At 41.8% G+C, this 26,884-nt stretch overlaps 1 protein-coding gene across 1 annotated transcript; it reads left to right on the top strand.

Annotated features, from left to right (window-relative positions):
- Window positions 1–1,229: 1,229 nt before the first annotated feature.
- NAAA (N-acylethanolamine acid amidase) lies at window positions 1,230–25,452 on the top strand. The gene is made up of 11 exons (XM_038399128.2): window positions 1,230–1,442; window positions 2,767–2,931; window positions 8,686–8,812; window positions 10,033–10,123; window positions 15,641–15,717; window positions 19,436–19,608; window positions 20,493–20,555; window positions 21,172–21,238; window positions 22,453–22,481; window positions 23,541–23,622; window positions 25,099–25,452. Exons 1-10 carry the CDS (start codon window positions 1,267–1,269, stop codon window positions 23,614–23,616), a joined length of 1,044 nt encoding a protein of 347 aa, XP_038255056.1. The 5' UTR covers window positions 1,230–1,266; the 3' UTR covers window positions 23,617–23,622; window positions 25,099–25,452.
- Window positions 25,453–26,884: the final 1,432 nt, after the last annotated feature.

Consider the following 26,884-nt stretch of genomic DNA (forward strand, 5'->3'; position numbering starts at 1 on the left):
CTAACAAATTTATTTGAGCATAAGCTTTCGTGAGCTACAGCTAACGCTCAAATTTGTTAGTCTCTAAGGTGCCACAAGTACCCCTTTTCTTTTTGTGAATACAGACTAACACGGCTGCTACTCTGAAATAAAGTGCATGTCTGTACCACCCCCCCCCCCCTTCTAATAGCACCTAACCAATTACTTTTCTGTAACGTTTTGCCATGCAATTTTTTTATTCAGAAATAATTTGCATTCTGTTTCTGCCGCATTTCCCCCTCTCATCTCTGTCCTTTTTGTTGGCTGTCCCTCTCCCTCCCCTGCTTTTCTTTTGACAAGTTCCCTTTTAAAAACGCTTCCGGCTACATGGCAAAGCCAGAAGTTAGAAGCTGGATTGATATTTTTTTTTTAATTCGTTTTCCCTCCACTTTAAAAGTTTCTACTCTAGAAAATGTAAACAGTAGCTAATGCTTTGTTTATGTAATACCCACACCAGCTTTAGGTGTGGGCAGGAAGTCTGAGCCCATACCTGTAGTAAGGGGCACTGCTGCCCTGGGTCCATTTGTGCTGGCATACAGAGGTACGGGAAGCAGGGGTGCTGCTACACCCCCTGGCTTGAAGTGGTTTCCGTTTTACAGACAAGCTTCACAGTTTGGTTCAGGTTTCAGAGTAGCAGCCGTGTTAGTCTGTATTCGCAAAAAGAAAAGGAGGACTTGTGGCACCTTAGAGACTAACAAATTTATTAGAGCACGAGCTTTCGTGAGCTACAGCTCACTCCATCGGATGCATCTCACGAAAGCTTATGCTCAGATAAATTTGTTAGTCTCTAAGGTGCCACAAGTCCTCCTTTTCAGTTTGGATCAATGGCTCTCAGCACCCCCCCCCCCCTTATTTTTAAAAAAAAAAGTGTTCCAGCCCCCCCCCCCCCCGCATGGAGCTAGAGCCTTGTATAAATACGGAGCAGAAGCTCTAGGACCGAAGCGTTCGTGGTTTAAGGCTGGCCATGGCTGAACGGGGATGGAAGGAGGCCAGGCCGGGCTGGGGCCGGGGCCGAGTGAAGGGAAGGTTTTGCCCCAAGGCCCGGCCTGCTGCTCCGGCCCGGACGGAAACCTGGCGGCTTTACAGCCCGCCTAGCCCCCCTGTGGTGTTAGGATCCGTTTCCTTACCTAGCGCCAGGGATTTACACCCCGCCCCGGGGGCAGGGCGCGACGCGGGGCGAGCGACCAGCCGGAAGCGGAGGGCGGCGGCGGCGGCGGCGGCTCCGCCCTGGCCCGCGGGGCTGGGGCGATGGGCGCGGGCTGCGGGCTGGGGCTGGGGCTGGGGCTGCTGCTGCTCTGGGGGGCGGCGGCCGCTCCCCCGCTGTGCAACGTGAGCCTGGAGCAGGCCCCGCAGCAGCGCTGGCTGCCCGCCCTGCGGCACTTCGACCTGGCCTTCCTGCGGGCGGCCCTGGCCCGGGTCATCGAGTGAGTGACGTGGGGGGGGGGGCAGCTGCGCCCCTTGGGGCGCCGCCCGGCCCCGCTCTCCGGGCCCCCCACGGTCCCACACGCCCAGCCTGGGCCGTGGCTCGGAGGGGGGGGGTCCCTCCCCTCCCCCTCCCCTCGTTTTTCCGAGGGCGCCCATCACCGTGGCGTCCGGCTGGTGGGCCCTGCCTCAGCAACGCGCTGCACAGCCCCCCTCGGGGGGGGGGGCATGGAGCCAGCAGAGCACCCTGAGGCCGCAGGGAGGACCCCCTTCCCCCCCCCCCCCAGCCCGAGTGCGGGCACCCCGCGTCGTCCTCTCCGCTCGCCTTCCCCACCCGCTTCCTTTGCCTGGTGTCTTGTCCTGGGTCCCCTCAGACTGGGGGGCGGGACCCCTCAGGGGGTCGCCAGGTCATTACCGGCGGGGGGGGGGGGTTCGCGAGCTGTCAGCTGCCACCCCAAACCCCGCTTTGCCTCCAGCATTTATAATGGTGTGACATATATAAACAAGTGTTTTTAATTTATTAGGGGGGGGTCGCACTCAGAGGCGTGCTATGCGAAAGGGGTCACCAGTACAAAAGTCGGAGAACCCCTGGTCTTGTCCTGAGCAGATCTCCCCGCGCCGGGCCGGCACCTGCTGGATCGTACTGGAGCTACTGCCTTGCTCGGAACCTGCCCTGGGGCTCTGCTGGCTGAGCAGCTGCCTTGGTGGCAGGCCTAGGGGCCGTGCAGAGGGGCCCTGGAAGGCCATGTTGCGAGTGGGTGATGGGCCGGGCCCATACTTTGCACACCTGGGAGGAAGGGGAGGTAGCTGGTTCTGGCCCATAGGCTGGGCCAGGGTGCTCTGAGTGGTGGTGGATTTTGCCAGCGTCAAGCCCCAGTACTCGGGTTTTATGTAAGTAGAGTGAATGTCACCCTAATAAATAGCAATTTTAAAACCCCCAATACCACAGTGATGGCAGGTTAGAAATGTATAAAATGAGGAGTTTGAGGGGACCTAATGGGAGAGGAAAGAGCATTGCACCCTGTAAACCCTTAAGCACATGCTTCCCTTCTCTGAATCCTGCTGAACGCCGCGGGATTACTTATGGGGATCAATGTCTGTGGGATCGAGGGATAAGATCGTGAGCCCTACAGGCAGTCTAGCACAAGTGTGGCTGCTAATTAATAATTGATAACACAAAACAACTTTCTGTTTTGTGCTGAGCAGATGGGCAGTGAATCCAATAACTGGTTAACGTGTGAGGTGTAGATACTGTACATACCACTCTGACTGCCCACACCCATCTTCAAGGGAAAGATTAGCTGATATTTTGGATTGGTCTTTCAGTGAAACTGTACCTAAGTGGGTCCATGCTGCCATTCGGCCAGTAGCAGAAGAACTGGAGTCTTTTATCCCTCAACCCTTTGCAGGAGAGATCCTGGGAATGTGCAAGGCACTGGGGATGAGTGTTGGAGATGGAATTCTCATCAATTTGGTCTATGAATTTTCTGCGTAAGTATATCACTTATCCTGGGAAATAAACTCAGAATATTCCAATTTTAAGGCAGTGGAGCAGAGTGTCTTAATGCAAAATGACAGGTTTCAGAGTAGCATCCATGTTAGTCTGTATCCGCAAAAAGAAAAGGAGGACTTGTGGCACCTTAGAGACTAACAAATTTATTTGAGCATAAGCTTTCCTGAAGTGAGCTGTAGCTCACGAAACCTTATGCTCAAATAAATGTGTTAGTCTCTAAGGTGCCACAAGTACTCCTTTTCTTAACGCAAAATGGCTAAAAAGTATAATTGATTGAAGATGATAAATCTCTGGTCCAATAATGAGATGGAATCAGACTGAATTTTGAGCATATAAATCAATCAAGCAACATTAATGCTCTAATGGGGGGTGAGATGGTGCAGTGCAGTAATGTATATATTGAAACTAAGGCTGTCGATTAATCGCAGTTAACTCACATGATTAACTCGAAACAATCGTGATGAAAAAAATTACGATTAATCGCACTGTTAAACAATAGAATACCAACTGAAATTTATTAAATATTTTGGATGTTTTTCTACATTTTCAAATATATCTGTTTCGATTACAACACAATACAAAGTGTACAGTGCTCACTTTATATTATTTTTATTATAAATATTTGCACTGTAAAAATGATAAACAAAATAAATAGTATTTTTCAATTCACCTTATACAAGTACTGTGGTGCAATCTCTTTATCATGAAAGTGCAACTTACAATTGTAGGTTTTTTTGTGAACTGCACTCAGAAACAAAACAGTGTAAAACTTTAGAGCCTACAAGTCCATTCAGTCCTACTTCTTGTTCAGCCAATCACTTAATGAAATAAGTTTGTTTACATTTACCAGAGATGATGCTGGCCACTTCTTCATTACAATGTCACCTGAAAGTGAGAACAGGCATTCACGTGGCACTGTTGTAGCTGGTGTCACAAGATATTTATGTGCCAGATGTGCTAAAGATTCATATGCATCTGCATGCTTTGGCCATCGTTCCAGAGGACATGCTTCCATGCTGATGACACTTGTTGAAAAAATAATGCATTAATTAAATTTGTGACTGAACTCTTTGGGGGAGAATTGTATGCCTCTTGCTCTGTTTTACCCGCATTCTACCAGATATTTCATGTTATAGCTGTCTCGGATGATGACCTTGCACATGTTGTTCATTTTAAGAACACTTTTACTGCAAATTTGACAAAATGCAAAGAAAATACCAATCTGAAGTTTCTAAAGATAGCTACAGCACTCGACCCAAGATTTAAAAATCTGAGGTGCCTTCCAAAATCTGAGAGGGACGAGGTGTAGAGAATGCTTTCAGAAATCTTACAAGAGCAACACTCTGATGTGGAAGCTACAAAAGCCAAACCACCAAAAAAGATGCCACCAGCAGAAGGTTGATTTTCTGACTCATAATGATGAAAATGAGCATGCCTCATCTACACTGCTTTGGATGGTTATCAAGTAGAACCCATCATCAGCATGAACACGTGTCCCCTGGAATAGTGGTTGAAGCGTGAAGGGATATATGAATCTTTAGTGCATGTAAATATCTTGTGACACTAGCTATAACAGTGCCATGCGAAGGTCAGTTCTCACTTTCAGGTGACATTGTCAACAAGAAGCAGGCAGCATTATCTTCTGAAAATGTAAACAAACTTATTTGTTTGAGTGATTGGCTGAACAAGAAGTAGGACTGATTGGACTTATAGGTTCTGCAGTCTTACCTTGTTTTATTTTTGAATGCATGTTTCTTTGTACATAATTCTACATTTGTAAGTTGCACTTTCATGATAAAGAAATTGCACTACAGTACTTGTATTAGGTGAATGGAAAAATACCATTTTTTTTGTTTTTTACAGTGCAAATATTTGTAATCAAAAATAAAGTGAGCACTGTACGCTTTGTATTCTGTGTTGTAATTGAAATCAATATATTTGAAAATGTAGAAAACGTCCAAAAATATTTAAATAAATGGAATTCTATTATTGTTAACAGTGCGATTAATCGCAATTAATTTTTTTAATCGTTTGACAGCCCTAATTGAAACGTCAAAGCAAACTGGCAGGGAGCATCCCTTCAAAAGTTCATTAGATCCTTAACAGTTAAAAAGTAAATTAGATTTGTTTAATCATTTAGGCTGTAGGATTTCACTCAAAAAGCAGAAGTAAGGAGGATTTGTCTGCTCTGAGAAAATGAGTTTTTTGTTTTGTTTATTTTTAAAAAGTTGTTTGTTAAGTATCACTTAGCTTCCGAGTGGAATCAAGTACATTTATGTTTAAAACTGTCACATTAGCTGATTGTGGCTATAGCCGCAACTTACTTTTTGGCTGTGTCTGCAGTGGGAAAATGAGGATAGTTCTCTTTCCTACTGTGGACGAAGCTTAAATGGGGAAAAAAGTTAACTTTTGTTTATTTTCAGTCAGTTAGTTAGTGCATGAGGAAACAGAAACAAGTTGTTTGAGTTCACAGCACTGCAGAGAAATGTTTAATTAAAAAAAATGACTCTCAAATTTTTCATCTGGAAAAATTCACTCTCCATGTTTGGTTTTGATCCCTTTTCATCACAGTAGCTGAATGTTGGGCTTACTCCAGGTGGCACAGTCTCTTTGCAAGCATAACTATCTGATATGTGCTGAGCACCTGCTGTGAGGTAGTCAGTGCCCTCTGCTCACAATGAAGCCATTAAGAGTTGAGGATTCTCTGCAGGACGCTGTATTGGGTCCTAAAACATATTTGAGGTGGTGATGAAATAGCAACAGAAAGTTAATTTGTTGCTAATCATTTCTATGATCTAAACATAATATATTTTATATGTAATCCTGTAAAAACAGCCTGGGTGCTGTGTTTGGAATCCTAGAATGCTGCATATTATGAAACGAGGGTGACATATTTTTTTCTTTATCAGTTTTCTTCCTGGATCCTAAGGCATCTATTCTGTTTTATGGAAACAGTCCGCCACTATTATCATAAGCAGTAGGTTATTACATAGAGGTGTATGTACCTTATCTAGACAGGGAAAAATATTGCATTAACACATTCTTTCTAGTTCAGATCAAAAGTATCCTGAGTGTAATTGGGTGCAGTTCCATTGGAGTCCTTGGAGTTGCACCTGTTGAAAAAAGAGCTGAATATGGCTTTTAGAGTTGGGTATATGCTCCTTTGAGTGTGCCGTGATCGACAAGTTATGATCAAATGTTCAGTAATCATTCAAGTGTTACTGCATGACTCAGATGCCACTCAAAATGGATAAAATTCTATATTTTTAACAGGAGATTTTTATTTTGTGATGTGTAAGTTGTTTCTTAATGCTAATAAAGGCCGGATAGCTCTGGTTATTTACTTTCTAGCTGAAGAGTTGTCTATTAAGAGTTAAATACTGTAAGGTATGATTTGCTATGAGGGAGCAGTATTATAATGAGACCGATTGCTATAATTAAGGTTATATAACAATTTGCATTTTAAACTCCGGGTTACTGGTTTAGTTACTCAAAACTTCTCTGAACTCTCACATTTTGGGTTAATATCTGCCTGAAATGGAATTTATGTTTTGGGAAACTTTGAGCCAAAATTGTTTAGTTTTCAGGTAGCGGGAAAGTGAAAAAATTACGCTTTCATCAGTATAAAAATGTTCTTGGAGGCTTTTTTTTTTTTTTTTTAAAGTTTAAATGCTGCAACAGCTGATGTAAGGAAACTGAAGTTGAAATTTGGTGAGGCTATCTCTCTCATTGAAGGAAAAAGAAAAGGAGTACTTGTGGCACCTTAGAGACTAACAAATTTATTTGAGCATAAGCTTTCGTGAGCTACAGCTCACTTCATCGGTAGCTCATGAAAGCTTATGCTCAAATAAATTTGTTAGTCTCTAAGATGCCACAAGTACTCCTTTTCTTTTTGCGAATACAGACTAACACGGCTGCTACTCTGAAACCTGTCATTGAAGGAAAGTGTCTTAATGTTCTGACGAAAATTTATTTTGATTTTACCAAGTCTGAGCATTTGAAAATCACATTCCAAGTGCAGTGAGATTTTAACTAAGAAATGCTAAACGTATAACATGTTCTGCTAAAGGTCTTGCTACAAATGCTTTAGTGGCAAATTTAGCAATCCAGTAACAATGAGCTGTGAATGCCTCAATCACTATTAGAGCTGGTTGTGAAATTTTTGACTCAACTTTTTTGTCAGACAGTGCCAATTCATCAAAACTGAAATTGTTTGTGGGAAAGGGTTGGTTTCAACAGATTTCTTGTCTGTCTCAGTTTTTGGGAAAGTTTTGAAATTGTCGAAATGTCCTGTTTTGAAACATTTGAAATGAAAAATTTCCATTTTTCTGTTCAAAATGACTTTTTTCATTTAGAAATGTAAGTTAATTATAGTTTAAAATATAAAACATTAAAAAGTTGAAATCAAAACAAAGCATTTTGATTGACCTAAACTGATTGATTGATTGATTTTTGGATTGTCAGTTTGCAAAAACTTTTGAGACTTCAACTTTTTGTCCCTATTTGGGATGGGAAAATTTTTCAAAATCTTGAAAATTTTCCCAAGACAGGAAAAACATTTCCCACTCAGCTCTATTCACTATATCTTGTAAGACAAAAAATTGCAGAGCTCCTGGGACTCACTTCCGTGGACCTCATGATGAGTCGGCTAGGGCATTGCAGAGATGTTAAGTTCCACAGTTAAGCACTCAGGTCAGGAGCAGTCAGTGTTAAGAGGCTGCATGTGTAATTTGAACACCTCTCTTGTGTACATACATTGTAATACAGTCTTTCATTACATGATTACATCCTGTTTCTTAAATAATATAAATTTGTTTTAACCATAAGTATATATAATTTTTTAAATTCTGATATTTTTTATCATTTGCATTATCAATAATTCAGTAGCTTTTTTGATTTTTGCCTTTAGAGAGTTGAGAACCAATATATAAAGCACACATTTTAATATCGGGCCCAATCCTGCTATATTAAGGGTAATTATTGTTTTAGGCAAGGGAGAAGAGAGAGACCTAGCTAAGTTAATCCTTTTTAACTTGACCTCGGGCATGTCAAGGTAAATGTAGATATATCATTTATTTTATGGGCATAATTTTAGATTTTTTGTATCCAAAGAAACTGCTGAACTGATTGATAATTTGCAGCGGGCGGGGGATTGGTACCTTTAAGGTTAGTGAATGAAAGCAGCATGTTACCTGCTTGAAAAGGTATTTTTATGGTTGGAGGATGAGATGCTTACATACCTAGAGTAGCACCTGACCTTTATAACTAGGAATTATAATGCTGGGTTATAATTGTGTTTATTCTATAAATAACTTTCATGGACTCTGTTGGTCTGTCAGACAAAGAGTAGCACATAGTATTATAGGATATTATAGATGTGTATGTAAGTCAGTAAAAACAATTGTATGGCAATATGTACAGTATAGAAATGGTATATAATTAAAGATGGCATTGTAATACATATGTTGAAAGGGGCGGAGAGAAGGTTGCAAACGCAACTTTTACTTTCACATTTGTGTGTTTACATTGCTTTGTGGTCTCAACATGTGTTTTTTAAGCTGTAGCTGTTTAACATTTGTCTATGCAATGCCATCAGTGTTGTTAACACTTTACAGAGAAAATAAAATAAAGGTTCAGTCACTGCTGTAATTTCCTGAAAAATTATTCAATATTGAAAAAATGTCTGTGTTTTGGGGGTTTTTAGATAGTTCTTTTTGCTTTTGTTTTCCAAGGTTCTGTACCAGTATTGTTGCCCAGGATTCCAAGGGAAACATTTACCATGGTCGGAACATGGATTATGCTTTTGGAGATATTTTACGCAAGATTACAATTGACGTGCAGTTTATGCAAAATGGGCAGGTATGGTCTGTTTTTGGCATGGGTTGATGCTGTTTTCTGAGAGTGGCATGCAGGTCTGCAAATCTTTAAGCAGCTGGATATAGTGGATTGAATAACAAATCCACAGACGAGTGCCCGAAAATGAGTAATGGAATATTTTCTATTTAGAGTGCTTTGCCATCTGGCCAGGTTTATATAACAGAGCTTTGTATATCATTGTAGTATCTGAGCACCCCAGCCTCTCTCTCTGAGGCTATGGTGTAACTGCATTTGAGTTATTCATTTTTGGGCACCACAATATCAGAGAGAAATTGAAAAACTGGACAGAATTCATACTAAAAAAAAATTGACCTGGGACCAGGAGAGACCTACTTGTAAGAAAATATTGTATAGGATATTGTATATAGGATATTGCAAAATATGTATAGGATAGTGAAGGGATAACACAAGTTTACAAATATTAGAATGGTGAAAACTCCAAGAATGGAGAGGAATTATTTAAGGTGGTACATGGGGGTATAACAAGAGTTTAATGGAAAGAAGTTAAGAAAAGGGGAACTCAGACTGAGTTTAAGAAAAATCTTCTTGATTGTGCAATGTATTTGGCTGGAGAATAGTCTCCCAAGGAGACCAAACACAGAACACATTTAAAACATGATCAAAATATTTGAACACGTACAGTAGAGATCAGTTTTGGTGAGGAGAGGGATTGGAGAGCCTAATAGTTAATTTTCATCTCTGATTTCTCTGATTCCTCCCTTTCAGCACTATCTTTTCCTTTTTAAGAATCTTATTGCATGGCTGCCAGTCTGACAACTTCTGCAAACATTATATGCGCTGACCAATGTGTGTGTTTCAGTTTTTAATATTTTAAATTATGTATTTGTTGTTGCAGTCTCCTCATATCTGTCTATGTTAGAAATGGAGGATTCTGCCTCCCAGTCAGATACTCGCTAACTTGAACAACATTTTAATAGCAGTTGGGTTATCCTTAGCAATGAAATGCAATGGAATTTAATCTTCGCTTTTTTTTATCTTTAGTTTCCTTCTCCTTGAATCATGATGCAGATATTTTAATGTCATAATGTTATTGTGTTAACTTTTTCAAATGACATATGGTAGAATCCAGTTATTTCTTTACTAGAAATCCCCAGGTAAAATGTAAGCATCTGCTTTGGAACATTGTATTAAAAACATTTCTGTCCCATAACTGTTGAATGCTGTACGTTTTCTGATTTCAGGTAGCATATAAGGGTACCACATTTATAGGCTATGTGGGCTTATGGACCGGACAGAGTCCACACAAGTTTACAATCTCTGGTGATGAACGAGGTAAGTCAAGCTTACAACCATAGCACTAAGAAAAGGAGTACCTGTGGCACCTTAGAGACTAACAAATTTATTAGAGCATAAGCTTTCGTGAGCTACAGCTCACTTCATCGGAATGCATCCGATGAAGTGAGCTGTAGCTCACGAAAGCTTCTGCTCTAATAAATTTGTTAGTCTCTAAGGTGCCACAAGTACTCCTTTTCTTTTTGCGAATACAGACTAACACGGCTGCTACTCTGAAACCTGTAACCATAGCACTGTATTACCAAAACATTTCAATAGATTAACTTCTTAGTTGTAAACGATGTAGTAGAACATCATTCTAAAGCACTTTTGTCTAAGTGAGGTTGGAGCTATCACTTTATGCCGGACAACTCTCCTACGTTAGATGGGACTAATTGCAGTTCAGCTACTTTTATCCTTGTCCAACTCTTCTGCCAGAGTCTCCCTCAAACATGCTGACCACTGAAGTGGGGAAGAGCACAACTTTCTGGCTTTCTCCATACATAAGCAGAATGTATGGGGCCACCCTGAAGAGGAGAGATGTTTGGATGTCTACATGGCAGCATTTGAACTTCAAACAGCAGAAGCAGGAGATGGGGGAATTCTGGGGAGGCAGCAGGAGGAGAATTTGTGGCCCTTTGAGGAGACACCACTGAGCAAGGGAGACATGGGGCTGAGAGAAAGAGACTATCTTGTGCAGGGAGTCAAAAGCCTGGATCCCCTGGCCTGTTCCAGTATAGTAGGGCCCATGCATACAGGGGAAAAGAGGAGAAGAGAGGCTGTTGGATCTGCAGTGTGGGAAAAGGTTTGAAGAAGTGGTTGGAGACAGTGGATTAAGGGATGAGGGAAGACTGAGAAGCAGTGGAGACCCACTTGTGGGGTCATTGGAGAGAGAAGGGAGAATTGATGACAAAGGAAAAGCATTTGGGAGCAATGAAGGCAGAGGTGGCAATATCCCTTTAAGTTAGAGGCCATTCTCTCTCCCTTGGAAACCTGGGTTTAGATTGAAAGATTGAGAGGCATGTATAGAACCGTCAGACCTTGGATCCCAGTTTTTGTAAGAAGCAAACCAATGTTTAATTTTTTTTAATGAGGGGGAGGCAAAAAGAGAATTAAGCATTGTAAATATTAGAGATAGGTCTGAGCCCCAGAGTTGAGAGGTAGTTTGATGTGGGTCAAGTTAGGGCACCCTTGTCCACCAAGAAATGGACTGAGATGATGATCTCCTGTCATATACTCTTATATGCTAAGGATGTATGACCTTGGTTTCTACAAAGAACAATAGCACCAACAGCAGCACGTGGGGAGCGTGTATTGCTGTTGTACAGAGTAACAACTGCCGCTGGCTTGTTTTTTTACCTACCTCTGAACCACTGACATAAAATTGAGGGAAGGGGTCATGAGACTAGAGGAGCTGATTAGCCTAAAAGTTATTTAAGTGACAGGAAGGATTCTTCCTGTGGACTTTCTCATTTGTGTTTCTGGCCTGTGGATAATTTTAATCATGAATGTCAGTTTCTGTTCTGCTTAGTTTTCTTCAGCCAAAGAGTCATCACTACTTTTTTAGCTGTGCTCCAGATTTCTGTCCAGCACTTTTCATTCTTTGTAGAATTACAATACAATAAATTATACAGGGAACATAAAAGTAGGAGCGTTTCCCCTAGAGGCTGTTAACAGTTTAGGCGTGGCTGGCTGAATTGTGACCGTGTCTATAATGTTTTACAAGACTCTTCCCTCTGTTACGCTAACCTCAGCCTTTCTCTTGCCCAGTATTCTGCTATGAATGCGAGGAGCCTAGGTAACAAAATGGAGGAACTAGAGCTACTGGTGCAGGAAGTGAAACCAGATATTATAGGGATAACAGAAACATGGTGGAGTAGTAGTCATGACTGGACTGCAGGTATTGAAGGGTATGTGCTGTTTAGGAAAGACAGAAATAAAGGTAAAGGTGGTGGAGTAGCATTGTATATCAATGATAAGGTAGAATGTAAAGAAATAAGAAGCGATGCAATGGATAAGACAGAGTCCGTCTGGGCAAAAATTACACTGGGGAAGATAACTAGTAGAGCCTCTCCTACGATAGTGCTCGGGGTGTGCTATAGACCTCTGGGATCTAATTTGGATATGGATAGAGCCCTTTTTAATGTTTTTAATAAAGTAAATACTAATGGAAACAGCGTGATCATTGGAGACTTTAACTTCCCAGATATAGACTGGAGGACCAGTGCTAGTAATAAAAATAGGGCTCAGATTTTCCTAGATGCGATAGCTGATGGATTCCTTCATCAAGTAGTTGCTGAACCGACTAAAGGGGATGCCATTTTAGATTTAATTTTGGTGAGTAGCGAGGACCTCATAGAAGAAATGGTTGTAGAGGATAATCTTGGCTCAAGTGATCATGAGCTAATTCAGTTCAAACTGAACGGAAGGATTAACAAAAATAAATCTGCAACTAGAGTTTTTGATTTCAAAAGGGCTGACTTTCAAAAAATTAAGGAAATTAGTTAGGGAAGTGGATTGGACTGAAGAATTTATGGATCTAAAGGTAGAGGAGGCCTGGGATTACTTTAAATCAAAGCTGCAGAAGCTATCGGAAGCCTGTATCCCAAGAAAGGGGAAAAAATTCATAAGCAGGAGTTGTAGACCAAGCTGGATGAGCAAGCATCTTAGAGAGGTGATTAAGAAGAAGCAGAAAGCATACAGGGAGTGGAAGATGGGAGGGATCAGCAAGGAAAGCTACCTTATTGAGGTCAGAACATGTAGGGATAAAGTGAGACAGGCTAAAAGTCGAGTCGAGTTGGACCTTGCAAAGGGAATTAAAACCAATAGTAAAAGGTTCTATAGCCATATAAATAAGAAGAAAACTAAGGAAGAAGAAGTGGGGCCGCTAAACACTGAGGATGGAGTGGAGGTTAAAGATAATCTAGGCATGGCCCAATATCTAAACAAATTCTTTGCCTCAGTCTTTAATAAGGCTAAAGAGGATCTTGGGGATAATGGTAGCATAACAAATGGGAATGAGGATATGGAGGTAGATATTACCATATCTGAGGTAGAAGCGAAACTGAAACAGCTTAATGGGACTAAATCGAGGGGCCCAGATAATCTTCATCCAAGAATATTAAAGGAATTGGTACCTGAAATTGCAAGCCCATTAGCAAGAATTTTTAATGAATCTGTAAACTCAGGAGTTGTACTGTATGATTGGAGAATTGCTAATATAGTTCCTATTTTTAAGAGAGGAAAAAAAAGGATCTGGGTAACTACAGGCCAGTTAGTTTGACATCTGTAGTTTGGAAGGTCCTGGAAAAAATTTTGAAGGAGAAATTAGTTAAGGACATTGAAGTCAATGGTAAATGGGATAAAATACAACATGGTTTTACAAAAGGTAGATTGTGCCAAACCAATCTGATCTCCTTTTTTGAAAAAGTAAGATTTTTTAGATAAAGGAAACGCAGTGGATCTAATTTACCTAGATTTCAGTAAGGTGTTTGATACCGTGCCACATGGGGAATTATTAGTTAAATTGGAGAAGATGGGGATCAATATGAACATCAAAAGGTGGATAAGGAATTGGTTAAACTGGAGACTGCAACGGGTCCTACTAAAAGGCGAACTGTCAGGCTGGAGGGAGGTTACCAGTGGAATTCCTCAGGGATCGGTTTTGGGACCAATCTTATTTAATCTTTTTATTACTGACCTTGGCACAAAAAGAGGGAGTGTGCTAATAAAGTTTGCAGATGATACAAAGCTGGGAGGTATTGCCAATTCAGAGAAGGATCGGGGTATTATACAGGAGGATCTGGATGACCTTGTAAACTGGAGTAATAGTAATAGGATGAAATTTAATAGTGAGAAGTGTAAGGTTATGCATTTAGGGATTAATAACAAGAATTTTAGTTATAAGTTGGGGACGCATCAATTAGAAGTAACCGAAGAGGAGAAGGACCTTGGAGTATTAGTTGATCATAGGATGACTATGAGCTGCCAATGTGATCTGGCTGTGAAAAAAGCTAATGCGGTTTTGGGATGCATCAGGAGAGGCATTTCCAGTAGGGATAAGGAGGTTTTAGTACCATTATACAAGGCACTGGTGAGACCTCACCTAGAATACTGTGTGCAGTTCTGGTCTCCCATGTTTAAAAAGGATGAATTCAAACTGGAGCAGGTACAGAGAAGGGCTACTAGTATGATCCAAGGAATGGAAAACTTGTCTTATGAAAGGAGACTTAAGGAGCTTGGCTTGTTTAGCCTAACTAAAAGAAGGTTGATGGGAGATATGATTGCTCTCTATAATATATCAGAGGGATAAATACAGGAGAGGGAGAGGAATTATTTCAGCTCAGCACCAATGTGGACACAAGAACAAATGGGTATAAACTGGCCACCAGGAAGTTTAGACTTGAAATTAGACGAAGGTTTCTAACCATCAGAGGAGTGAAGTTTTGGAATAGCCTTCCAAGAGAAGCAGTGGGGGCAAAAGATCTATGTGGCTTTAAGATTCTACTCGATAAGTTTATGGAGGAGATGGTATGATGGGATAATGTGATTTTGGTAATTAACTGATCTTTAAATATTCAGGGTAAATAGGCCTAATCCCCTAAGATGGGATATTAGATGAATGGGATCTGAGTTACCCAGGAAAGAATTTTCTGTAGTATGTGGCTGGTGACTCTTGCACATATGCTCAGGGTTTAGCTGATCGCCATATTTGGGGTCGGGAAGGAATTTTCCTCCAGGGCAGATTGGAGAGGCCCTGGAGGTTTTTCGCCTTCCTCTGTAGCATGGGGCACGGGTCACTTGAGGGAGGCTTCTCTGCTCCTTGAAGTCTTTAAACCACGATTTGAGGACTTCAATAGCTCAAACATGGGTGAGGTTTTTCGTAGGAGTGGGTGGGTGAGATTCTGTGGCCTGCGGTGTGCAGGAGGTCAGACTAGATGATCAGAATGATGCCTTCTGACCTTAGTATCTATGAAGCAATAATGTTTATAAATGGAAAAGTCAGCGAGTCACCAGCTGTAATGGAAAAGGAACTTGGGGACTTTACGACTGAAATTGTTAGTGCTGGTCTTTCCTGAGAGGTGTTGAGTACTTCTTGTGACAGTGCCCCTTAAAGTCACTTGATATTGAGTCTCCTACAGTGATTTTACTTTTGGTGTAGGTAAAGTGAGAAAAGACTAGTTGTCCCAAACTCTGTTGCAGTATTGGTCCCTGACACAGTGGCTGTCGCACTGTAGCTACTTGGTGGGTCATTCTCCACCCAAAAGTTGCTACAGCTGATGCTGAAGTTGGAAATCAGTGACTGCCACTTTGATTCCCAATAGCAACATGGATAGAGAATTTATTGTACTGTACTTTGGTGGTGAGGGAGAGGATTATAGAGATCGAAAACGGAGCTTGAGAGGAGAGGTGAAGGATGGTAAGATGGGGAGAGATGATGAAGATACACAGTATAGGTATAGGTTGGCAGCAGGAATTGCCTGCATGTATAATAGCACTTCCCCTTTCTTTTTGCAGATAAGGGAAGATGGTGGGAGAATGCAATAGCTGCTTTCCTGAATCGAAACGTCCCAGTCAGCTGGCTTGTCAGGGATGTACGTATGCAAAGTGTTCTATCTTCTTTATCTTAGTCACATACCACTAGCTGTTTGAAGACGCAAACTATAATAATAACTTTGTCGTTCCATTTTTCATTTGCGTTGAAAATTACATAGATACACTGGCAAGTATATGACCTATATAGCAGCGTATTATATTGGCTTAGAGTTTTTGAGCCATAAACTGTCAGAAGGCAGGAAATAGAGGCCCTTGCAGTACTGCAGGGGCTTCTTGTCAAGTAGCTTAAATTTATCACTCAATAACATTTACATTTCTGTGAAAAGACGGCCGTCCTACAGAACAGGAAGTATTTTAAGGGACCAGGTGGATACAAAGTAGTGTAAATGCATAATAGCTACACTGGTAGCTAGACATACAGGTGGGTATGCGATAGGGAAGGTATTTTACACTATTTGCAAATATAGTTGCATATTTAGGCTATTGCTTCAGCAAGTATTCAGCTTCACAGTGAGAATTACACAGGCACTTAAACTCTGGCTAAGTTTATGGTTTAATGGAGTCCCAAGTGGTTCATACATATATGCGATGTGCTGGGTAGTTGGCGAGATAAAATGCGCTGCTTCTCAGTGTTATGAATTACAACAAACAAGATGCTTTGGTTTCCAAGTAAAATAAACAGTATGTTCCAATGCGGAGCAGGTGTGTGGTGTCTGAAAGCAGCACTGTAGTTGGCAGTTTTGATAAATCTGTCACAAAGGGTCTGTCTACTCTGCAATCAGAGGTGCGACTGCAGTGCATGTAGATACATCTGAGCTGGCTTTGATCTAGCTAGATCAGATAACAAAAGCCGTGAAGCCACGGTGGCATAGGCGGTAGAAGCTCTTTTGGGTCTTGGGTATGTACTTCAGCAGGTAGCCTGTGTTGCCATGTTTTCACTGATACTGAGTTAGCTAGATGAGAGCTAGTCTGAATCTTCTTGAGAAGATTCAACTCCCATCTCAAACTCAGAAGAACATGAATGAACACTTCTGCTGAAGCTAGTTAGTTATTGCAGGGAGTCGATTTAAAATAACCACCTCCTTATCCAGTGTTTTGCCTTCAGCAATATGTATGTACTGAAGCAATTAGTGTAACAGTTTTTAATTGTAAAGCCAAATTCCTTTTGCCAGAATATCTCAAAACCAAGACACTGAAAAATAATACACACCCTGTTGGGGCATCAAAGTGGCATTGTGGGATCTTATATTTGATTAATTTGGTGAAACTACAAAGGGGGAGAGAGTAAATTTTCAAGGAGGGAGTCGTTATGTGTAACACTGGGTGTTTGTTGAAAGTTTGTGAGTATACTAGAACAAAGAGGAGTCCTTGTGGCACCTTGGAGACTAATACATTTATTTGGGCATAAGCTTTCATGAGCTAGAACACACTTCATCAGATGCATGGAGTGGAAAATACAGGAGTAGGTATAAATACATGAAAAGATGAGAGTTGCCTTACCATGTGTGAGGTCAGTCTAATGAGACAATTCAATTAACAGTAGGCTACCAAGGAAGGAAAAATAACTTTTGAAGTGGTAATGAGAGTGGCCCATTTCAAACAGTTGACAAGCAGGTGTGAGTAACAGTAGGGGGAAATTAGTATGGGGGAAATTAGGTTTAGGCTTTGTAATGACCCGACCACTCCCAGTCTTTATTCAGGCCTAATGTGATGGTATCCAGTTTGCAATTAATTCAAGTTCTGCAGTTTCATGTTGCAGTCTGTTTTTGAAGTTTTGTCAGCTGTTTGAAATGGACCACTCCCATTACCACTTCAAATGTTATTTTTCCTCTCTTGGTATCCTACTGTTAATTGAATTGTCTCGTTAGACTGACCTCACACTTGGTAAGGCAACTCCCATCTTTTCGAAAGCTTATGCCCAAATAAATTTCTTCGTCTCTAAGGTGCCACAAGGACTCCTCGTTCTTTTTTGCTGATACAGACTAACACGGCTGTCACTCTGAAACCTGAGTATACTAGGTTTCCTGAATTGCAGAGTTCCCCCTTTAGCTGATTATTGAACCCCCAATAGTAATAATTTTTTTGAAATGCCAGGAACATCTTGTCCAAAAGCTAAAGAAAATGAATTGTCTGTAACCAAACTCTATCTTGCCATGTTATGTGGAATGAAGATAGAAATGTACAGAGGGCTACATAGGAAGTATGTGCACGAAGCTCTAAGCAATTATTAGGATTTCAGTGCACAGCTCCCAGGCTAGCTAAGGGAACCAAACAAGTGATTTTGAACAAGGTGATGAGAGGAGAGCCCTTACACATTTTGACACACAAATCCAACCTCTTGCTTCTTTCCTGTTTGGCTCTCATTCACACACCTGATACTAGTTCAGCACATCTGAAATGAATTTGCAGGTGCTGTCTAGACAATGGTAGTGACTTTTGTACCATAAGCACAGTATGTTTCTTGCATAACTGCGGTGGAATAATGAGCAAACATTGAGACAGCTGTATATGAGGGAAAAAAACCCAAACCTTTGGTTACTGAGAGCCTGACATTGCTAAACATTTAATTTCTTCATGTACCTTGTTTGTTATATAAGGTGCCTGCTGTCTCATTTGTTTGTTTTTTATTTCACAAGCCCTGTTTTCTTTTAATTCCTGCACGGTGTTAATTTGTTAGGGTCAGTTTTTAAGGGAGTATTTCCTACAGCCCTAATCTTGCAAACACTTCGGCATATGCATAGTTTTACACTTATGAGTAGCTCCATTGACATCAATGGGACTAGCCATGTGCATGAAGTTACGTGTATAAGTTTGCATAAGGTCTAAATAACTCATTTGCATTTTTATCTCCCCTGTGCCACCAATATTCAAATAAACCAAAGTTAAAACCAAGGCCTGGAGAAACCTTTTTTCTTTCATCCCATAATTTAGGGCTCAGTCCTAAGTGCTTCAGTGGAAATTGACAACATGCTCAGGTCCTTTACTTTTCATTATTGATGCTCTCTGGCTACTTTCTATATTTTACTCAGTTCGGACGATGAAACCAGAGTACTCAATTCCTAGTCATTGTCCCTTCGTGGTTCTTATGCTGAATGGTGGAAGTCGGGTTTGACAGCTATTTTCATGGAATTTTTAAAAATGTTACTTACCAGCTGCGGGGAAAAATGTGTGTTCACCAAACCTGGACCTACCTAACAATCGTGTGCTTGGGTTGGGATATTCAAAGAAGCCTAAGGGAGATAACTACCCAAGTTCCATTGAAAGTCAGCTGGGAGATTTCCTAATTTCCTTAGGCTCCTTTAAAAATCCCAGTCTTGGGGTTGTTTTTCTTTTTTTTGGTTTCCTCATTCTTCCTAATGGGCCTGATGAGTTAAAAGGAATGACTCTTGGCATTAACTTCTCACTAGCGGGAGGATGTGGTTTGCAATTTGGGTTTATATATGGTCCCAGTCCTGCAAACATTTAGATGAGTGCTTAAGTTCAAGCACATTGCCTAGTCCTCTTGGCTTCAGTGGGCCTGCTTAGAGTGCGTATATTGATTGCAAGATCAGGGCCTAAATGAGAAACCATTCCCATCCTACACAGATACCCACTTTACTGATCACTAAGCCAAAATTGACCTTTCCATAAAATGCAGCCTTCCCTTGAGCCAAGAGCCCCCGCCCCCCCCGCCCCCCCCCGGCTCTGAGCTGTCTTGATGCAGTGCCTCGGCAGGCTGTGCAGTATTGATTCCCAGTGATTTTGGTTTTGCATTAGACCCTGAGCAAGGCTGCAGACTTTCAAGCTGCCATTCTCAAACTGGCTGCGACCCCGATCATTGCGGACGTTTACTACATCGTCGCAGGAACGTCACCCAAAGAGGGCGTGGTCATCACAAGGAATAGAAGGGGGCCGGCAGACATCTGGCCTCTTGAGCCCACAGCCGGAGCGTAAGTGGCCACAAATGTTGCTTTGTTTCACCTTTGTGAGCTGCTATTGGGAAGAGTGTTCAATAGACCCGAGACCCGGTGGGAGGGCAGCATCTTGTGGTCTGCAGTGTCGACTGTGGTTGAGCCAGGAGATGCTTTCGCTAATGTCTCTGAATGGAGCTCCATCCAGCCCTCCTCAGCCAGGGAAGCCACTTCCGGACAGGGCAGGGGCAGTCCTCTGAGAACCAGGGGGAGAAAAGGGACATGTGGATTGTTTTTTCTTTATTGAGGACAGTACACAAAATTGAGATTATATAAGCCTGTGACAAGAAGTACAATTCAGTTACTGGTACAGATATGAATGCTATCCAATTGCTGAGCCGCTTCACTGGCAATAATATGCTAGTCTGAATGTATGTAGGAGATTCAGGGTTGTTTCGAATTCATGAGTGTCACCGATGTACAGTTCAATTTACAAGTAACAGGATGTTTTTCTGACTGTTAGCCTTGTACACTCACTCTGGGATCTGAAAGTTACGCTGGATTCTTTCCTCCTTTTGCATCATCGCTGGTAATAAAAGATTTGCACGCTAAACCGGGCCATCTGTGACCTATCTGCAATCCCCCTAGGTTCAGTGGGGGGGTGTATTGGGTAAATAATTTGTCATTGTAACTGGAATTTAGCAGACAATTCAGTTGATGCACAAGAAGAATCCAGTTGATTCCCTGTTAATAATGTTGGCTTTGCAGGGCTAACAGAAGTAAAAAGCATTTTAAAACACCTTATTTTTTTCACTAAAGTAAAACAAACAAACATGCCAAAAATCCTCATGACTGTTTTTTATTAGCCACCTGTAAAACTGGGTGAAACTACACTTGCTTTTTTGGTTTGTTTTGCGGTGTAGGTGGTTCCGTGTGGAGACAAACTATGACCACTGGGTAGCTCCTCCTCCATTTGATAAACGAAGGTGAGTTTGAGTAGGAGTTGTGACCCTGCATGCCTTTTTTGTGTTCAAGAGGGTGACACAAGCTTTTGGGTGCTTCCCTGGGCAGCGTCATGTGCTGAGCAAGCAGCCACTTCCGCACCTGTAGCCTCACTCAGAAGAAACTAGACCAGGTAAGGAGTGATACTGACTGGTTCCAGTGCCCTTTGGCTGGAAGCACAGTGGCTCTCTAACATGAGGCAGAAGAAAATCGTGGGAAGGGAAAGATGCTTGGTGTTGGTGTCCCAGAAGAAGACAGAATTTAACCCTAATCATAGTGTTCAGGCCTCACAATGACAGGCTGTTTGGAGGCATTGTTAAATGCCTCAGCAACATTTTTAGTCGATTTGGCTGTTTGATACAAGGGGGCAAAATATGTTGGCAGATTGGCTGCAGTTCTGTAGCAATATCCTTCAATGGTAATGCCTCTCATTCAATTATGGTTGATTGGATTTAGCTCATACCATCTTTTAGCGTAATTAAGACCAAAGCAGATGTTTTGATATGGATTGATTTAGTGGCCATCGTTTCTCGTTCAGGCTGCATAATGTTTTCTATGACCGTTATTTTTGTTGAGTGACATTGCATCCTTTCCTTGCAGAACTGCAGCCATTAAAGCTCTCAATGCCACTGGATGGGAGAATATTAATTTTGAGACCCTCTTTCAGGTATTTCTTTTAAATTTTGCATCATGATGTCTGGATGTTGATCTAAAATTCTGCTGTTTGGAGAGAAGGTTAGAACAGTGATTAAGGAATGTGATTGTTTTCAGTGAGGATTTGGAAAATTACACTGGCAGTGCATGGTGAAGGATATACAGCAGAGGGCTCATTTTTGCTCATTTGAGTGGCTATTGTCATCAAGGGTCACTTGAACTGCGCTCTAGTGATGAAGAACTGAGCCAGGCTGTGCTGCTGATTCAGTGTGTGATCTTGGGCAAGTCACTTAAGCCCAAATTTTCCAGTGTCTGTTAATTGTGGGTGACTCAATTTTGGAGCGCCCAAGTTGAGAATCCTGGGGTTTAATTTTCAGCCCCCATTGGCTTCAGCTGACACTGTGGGTGCTCAGCTTCTCTGAAAATTAGGCTACAGTGGTCTCAAACTGAGCATCCAGAATTAATTGGGCAGCCTTGATTCTTGTATGGGGTTTTTAGGCAGTAATTCAGATATGGTAGACTTTCAGAAGCACATTAGGGAATTAAAAGTACAAGTCCCACTGATTTCTACCCATTAGATATTATAACTGTAGTGATTCCTTTTAGGATGCTATGAACTATTACTTTTAAATGAGAAACATGTGTAACATAGCTGTGTTCTGACTGCTCAGACAGGAGCATGTGAGGAACAAAGGTTGACTGTATCACCAGCATTATTAGATGATTTCTTTGGTACAAGCACAGGTATAAATACTGCAGACACTTAGGGAGAGGGGTAGAAGGTTGGTATCTACCTCTTAAATGCAGGAACTTGACAAAACTTTGTGCATTCGCAAAGCTTTTTTGTTTAAAAATGTTCAGTAAAGTGCTCTGATTTTTAAAAATGGATAGGGTAACCTTTGATCTTGCCAGGTTTCAGAGTAGCAGCCGTGTTAGTCTGTATTCGCAAAAAGAAAAGGAGTACTTGTGGCACCTTAGAGACTAACAAATTTATTAGAGCATAAGCTTTCGTGAGCTGTAGCGCACGAAAGCTTATGCTCTAATAAAGCTGTAGCTCACGAAAGCTTATGCTCTAATAAATTTGTTAGTCTCTAAGGTGCCACAAGTACTCCTTTTCTTTGATCTTGCGTTATCCATCTTAAATAATTGTATCCGACTGTTTCTAAGTAACCTTAAACATTTCTTTTAATCTGACAAAATGACAGGCTGTTTAATGTTTTTGAATAGGTATTATCAGTGAGGCCGGTCTTAAACAAGTAAGTATCATGTTTAAAAACATAGATCAATGCCCATTGCCACACCAGGGCAGTTTATATTTAATATCGATTTAGATTGTCAGAAGATATTCCTTTAACTATGCAAAATATCCCATGATTTTCCCCAGCCATAAACACTGCCCTGTGCTCAATGCTTTTCAGAGTCTGCCCTCACTTGGGTTTCCATCTTCTTTGTTGGTCACTCACTGTCCAGTGAAAGAACCATAGTTCATAAGGCTCAGTCCTCCTGTGTGTGGAGTCTACACTTCATAATAATATGCAACAATGAAGCAAATTAATACTGAGACCAGCCACTCTTCCGCTGAGTGATGCATCTTGCTCCTGATATGTTGAACATTCATTTTCCACTTAGTTTTTGTTGCAACTCTTGCCTTTGTTAATCAGTGTTAGTAAATTTGCTTTGCTTTGAAGAGGAAAAAATAATACATGCATACCGTAACTACTGAGTGTAGTTTTACAAGCTACTGCATGCCTAACCAGTGCTGAGTTCTTTCACTTGCTCCATAATGGCTCTATGTTTTACAAAAATTTGCATCTCCCCTTCTTCCTGTTGTCCTGTTTTATTTTTATACGTAGCTCAGTATCTCCACAGCTTCCCTCACTCATGCAAAGAGCTCTGTAATTGGTTCCTCAGGGTCAGCAACAAGGATTTAATCCCCTATATATTGTGCTTATACTCTTTCTCACAATTTGAATTCTGTCACTGTAACAATTGAGATCAGTACTATTAATAGTCTAGTAAACTGATCAAATAGATGCAGACTCACAATTTAGGACATATTTTCTGCTGGGTAAAATTCCCTTGATGTCTATAGAGCTGTGCCATTTTGCACCAGGAGAGAATTTGGCTGTCAGCATTACCAAACTCTTCCGGATATTTCAACACTCTGTGCCTTTTGATTGTTTTGATTTGGACACGTAGAATGTTTCTTTCTAGTAAGATTGATTCTATTGCTTTGCTGCTGTTACCTGTATCTTCCTGGATTTGAGATGGTATTTTAAGCACACAGTACATCTTTTTTCCCCCCTTTCCCCCAGTTACACAATATATACCACGGTAATGAGTGCTGCAGTCCCAGACAAGTACATGACACGGATCAGAACCTGGGAGTGAACATGTGTAAGTAACATATTGATGCTGATAGCTGTTTTCAGTGAATATGAGCTCTCAGTGGTACCTATGGATGGGATTTCCTGTCCTGCTGAGGTGAGGGAACTTAGCACCTGATTCCCTTAGGCTGAGATTTTCCTAAGAGCCCAACTCCCACTGAAGTTCAGTGGCCTGCTTTTCCAGTCCTGGGCTGGGCCTAAAAATCACCTTAATTTTAAGTTTCAGAGTAGCAGCCGTGTTAGTCTGTATTCGCAAAAAGAAAAGGAGTACTTGTGGCACCTTAGAGACTAAACACGGCTGCTACTCTGAAACCTGTCATTCTGCAAGGCACTGAATTTAGCCGTATAGAGTGGAAAATGCTCTAATAAATTTGTTAGTCTCTAAGGTGCCACAAGTACTCCTTTTCTTTTTGCTTAATTTTAAGAAGCTTTTAATGATGCAGTTTAAATGTCCAGCAGGGACTAGAGGTACAGTCCTATAAAACAGTGGTTTTCAAACTTTTTCTGGCGACCCAGTTGAAGAAAATTGTTGATGCCCATGACACAATGGAGCTGGGGATGAGAGATTTGGGGTGTGGGAGGGGCTCAGGGCTGGGGCAGAAGGTTGGGGTGAGGGCTGTGGGATGGGGCTGGGAAAGAGGGAATTTCAAGATGTGGGAGTGGGCTCTGGGCTGGGGCAGGAGGTTGGGGTGTGGGAGGGGCTCTGGGCTGGGGGAGCAGGCTCTAGGGTAGGGCTGGGGATGAGGGGTTTGGGGTGCAGGAGGGGGCTTCGGGTTGGGGGGAGGCTTAGGGCTGCGGCAGGGGGTTGGAGTGCAGGAGGAGGTCTGGGCTGAGGATGCAGGCCCTGGGGTGGGGCCAGGGATGAGGGATTGGCCGGGAACATGAACCGCGGCCACTGGGAGCTGCAGGCAGCCATGCAAATGTAAACAAACTGTCTTGTGGCTAAACAGCGGATTACCCTGATGGGCCGCAGGTTGCCTACCGCTGCACTATACGGTTAATTTTCCTTGATGGTCCAATTTTGCGGTAATTTGAATGAATTTGGGTGTGTTATATGTCAATTAAACTACAAATCACTTCAGTTGTTCATTTCCCCCCCGCCCCCAAGAAACAGCATGTGCATGTACAAGGGGTGGCAATTGCAGTCTAAATTAGATGTTTGTACTTTGATCTTCTAAAAATACAAAGCAAAGAAATTGTGACTGCTGCTGCTGCACTCCCATTCCTGGAAGAGAGGAGAATTCCTTCAGGGCCAAATCCTGATGCTGCTGATGTCAGTGGGAGTTTGGCTGTTGACTTTGGCTGTGGACATGGATTTGACTCGAGGATTAGCAGTGGTCATGTTGAGCTTTTGAGATAGCAAGGTTTATTTTTTTTCTGTTGGAAAATTTAAAGTGTTTGCTTTATTTTGCTGATCTGTACGGATCCATGCTCATTTCTTTCTTTCTTTCTCTCTCTCTCTCTCTCTCTCTCTCTCTTTTACCAGACAAAAGGGGGAAAAGCTGAAGCTTTCCAAGTCCAGCATTACGTTTAAACTAAATTAATGCATTGTAGTTGTTTTGTTGAAAACAATTCCATGAACATTTCAGGTAAAGCTGACTTGCAAGATTCTGATTTTGTTCGTGTTCTGAAATGAAGGTTTTACTAATTACATTGGCTTTCTAGCAGATTTTTAAAAGAGAGGGAACTGATTTTCACTTGTGTTTCTGGAATGCAATGTGCACTTTAAATGAATGTACTAATGAGTTTATTAATAATAAAAAGTCTCTATTTTTGCTTGGCTGGTAAGAAAATACTGAAATAAAAATATTTAGCAGGCCCTCTGGCTTGTGTAGGTCTATTTTGTTGTTCTTCTTTCATCTGACATGTAAGGGGCCTGTGATCCACATCCATAGCGGAAGCCCTATGGTCCTCTCTTTAGCACCATCCCTGAGTAAAATGAGCTGAGATCTGGATCAGTCCCTAGGTAGGTTGGAATGGGCTGTGAGAAGTCTGCAGGCACTGCTACAGCTTCAGGGTTACAGCAGCCCTTCAAATTGCTCCTCCTCTGTGGAACTGTGTTTGGTTAACGGATAGGCCTGTGTTCTTCCCAGCACACAGAGGCCTGGATCCCCAGTGCAGGATCCCTGCAATTCGCCTCCTATGAGACCCTGGAGCCAGACTGATTCTCCTGTGTTCCAGCATTTCCTTGGCCCTTAGTTGGACCACAGGATGATAGGTGATGGAAGGGTATGTTTTCCCAGTGATATCCCAGAGCAATTTAAATTGCATTCCCTTAGCATTTCAGTAGAGTGGATGGAAATACACCATTTGTTTTTGATCTGAATTTCTGGTTTTCCCTGAAGATTACCACTCAATCTGAGAGGTGATTATTTATGCTAAGGGAATGTGCAGAGCAGGTCTGGACTGTGTGCAACTTACAATTAATGTAGGATAGAACAGCCAGGCTCAGCTTGGGGGATATAATGGCACTGTTTGTTGTTTCCCTAACAGTGTGGAGGAGCTTCAAGTCAAAGGGGGTTGTGGGGATGAACAGAGGCTGAATTTCCTTTGCACAGTTGAAGTTCACATCAGTAGAAATTTTGCAACTATATTCCCTTTGATTGTGCTGCAATTGTGCACCAGTCACTCATTCAGTTTGTGATACTGTAGCAAAAACACAGAGTTGGAAGGATTGATTTAGGTAAATACCTACCCTTCTAGTTTCAGTGTTTAGGATCTGATTCCTAATAGGGCACAATTTTCATTGATGTCAGTGGGAATTTAGCCTGAGTCAGGTCTGTAGGATGGGATGATAGGTCTTCAAATAAAAAGTTTCCTAGTAAGAGCTGCAGTAACACCTCCGATTGCAGTGTAGACCTACCCTCTGCCAGGCTAAACCCCAGGGCCTTGATGAAGTGGGTAGGACATGACATTCTATATTGAATACTGCACAGTAGGTAGATGCACAGCATTCTAAGATGAGAGCTCAACTGAAATGTACTCAAACTGACTGAAGAGGAGACAAATGCATGTTTTTTCAGCTTCCACCTGCCCCTTTCTCTTCCCTTTGGAATCACAGAACATCCACATGATCCTTTCAGCAATGGCTCATGTGAAAAAGTAACAGTGGGCAAGTATTTAGTGTATCTTGTCTGTCTTTCTATATAATTAAAAAAAAATAGCTGGGGTTTTGCCTTTCTGATTTTCTGTGCAGGACACTTTAATATAGCAGGACTTCAGGGATTGTTGTCTGGGTGTGGAAGCAGAGGTTGGGCATGCAGCCCTTCTGA

This window comes from Dermochelys coriacea, chromosome 4 (genome assembly GCF_009764565.3).
Source record: "Dermochelys coriacea isolate rDerCor1 chromosome 4, rDerCor1.pri.v4, whole genome shotgun sequence".
In the NCBI taxonomy this organism is placed as follows: Eukaryota; Metazoa; Chordata; order Testudines; family Dermochelyidae; genus Dermochelys; species Dermochelys coriacea.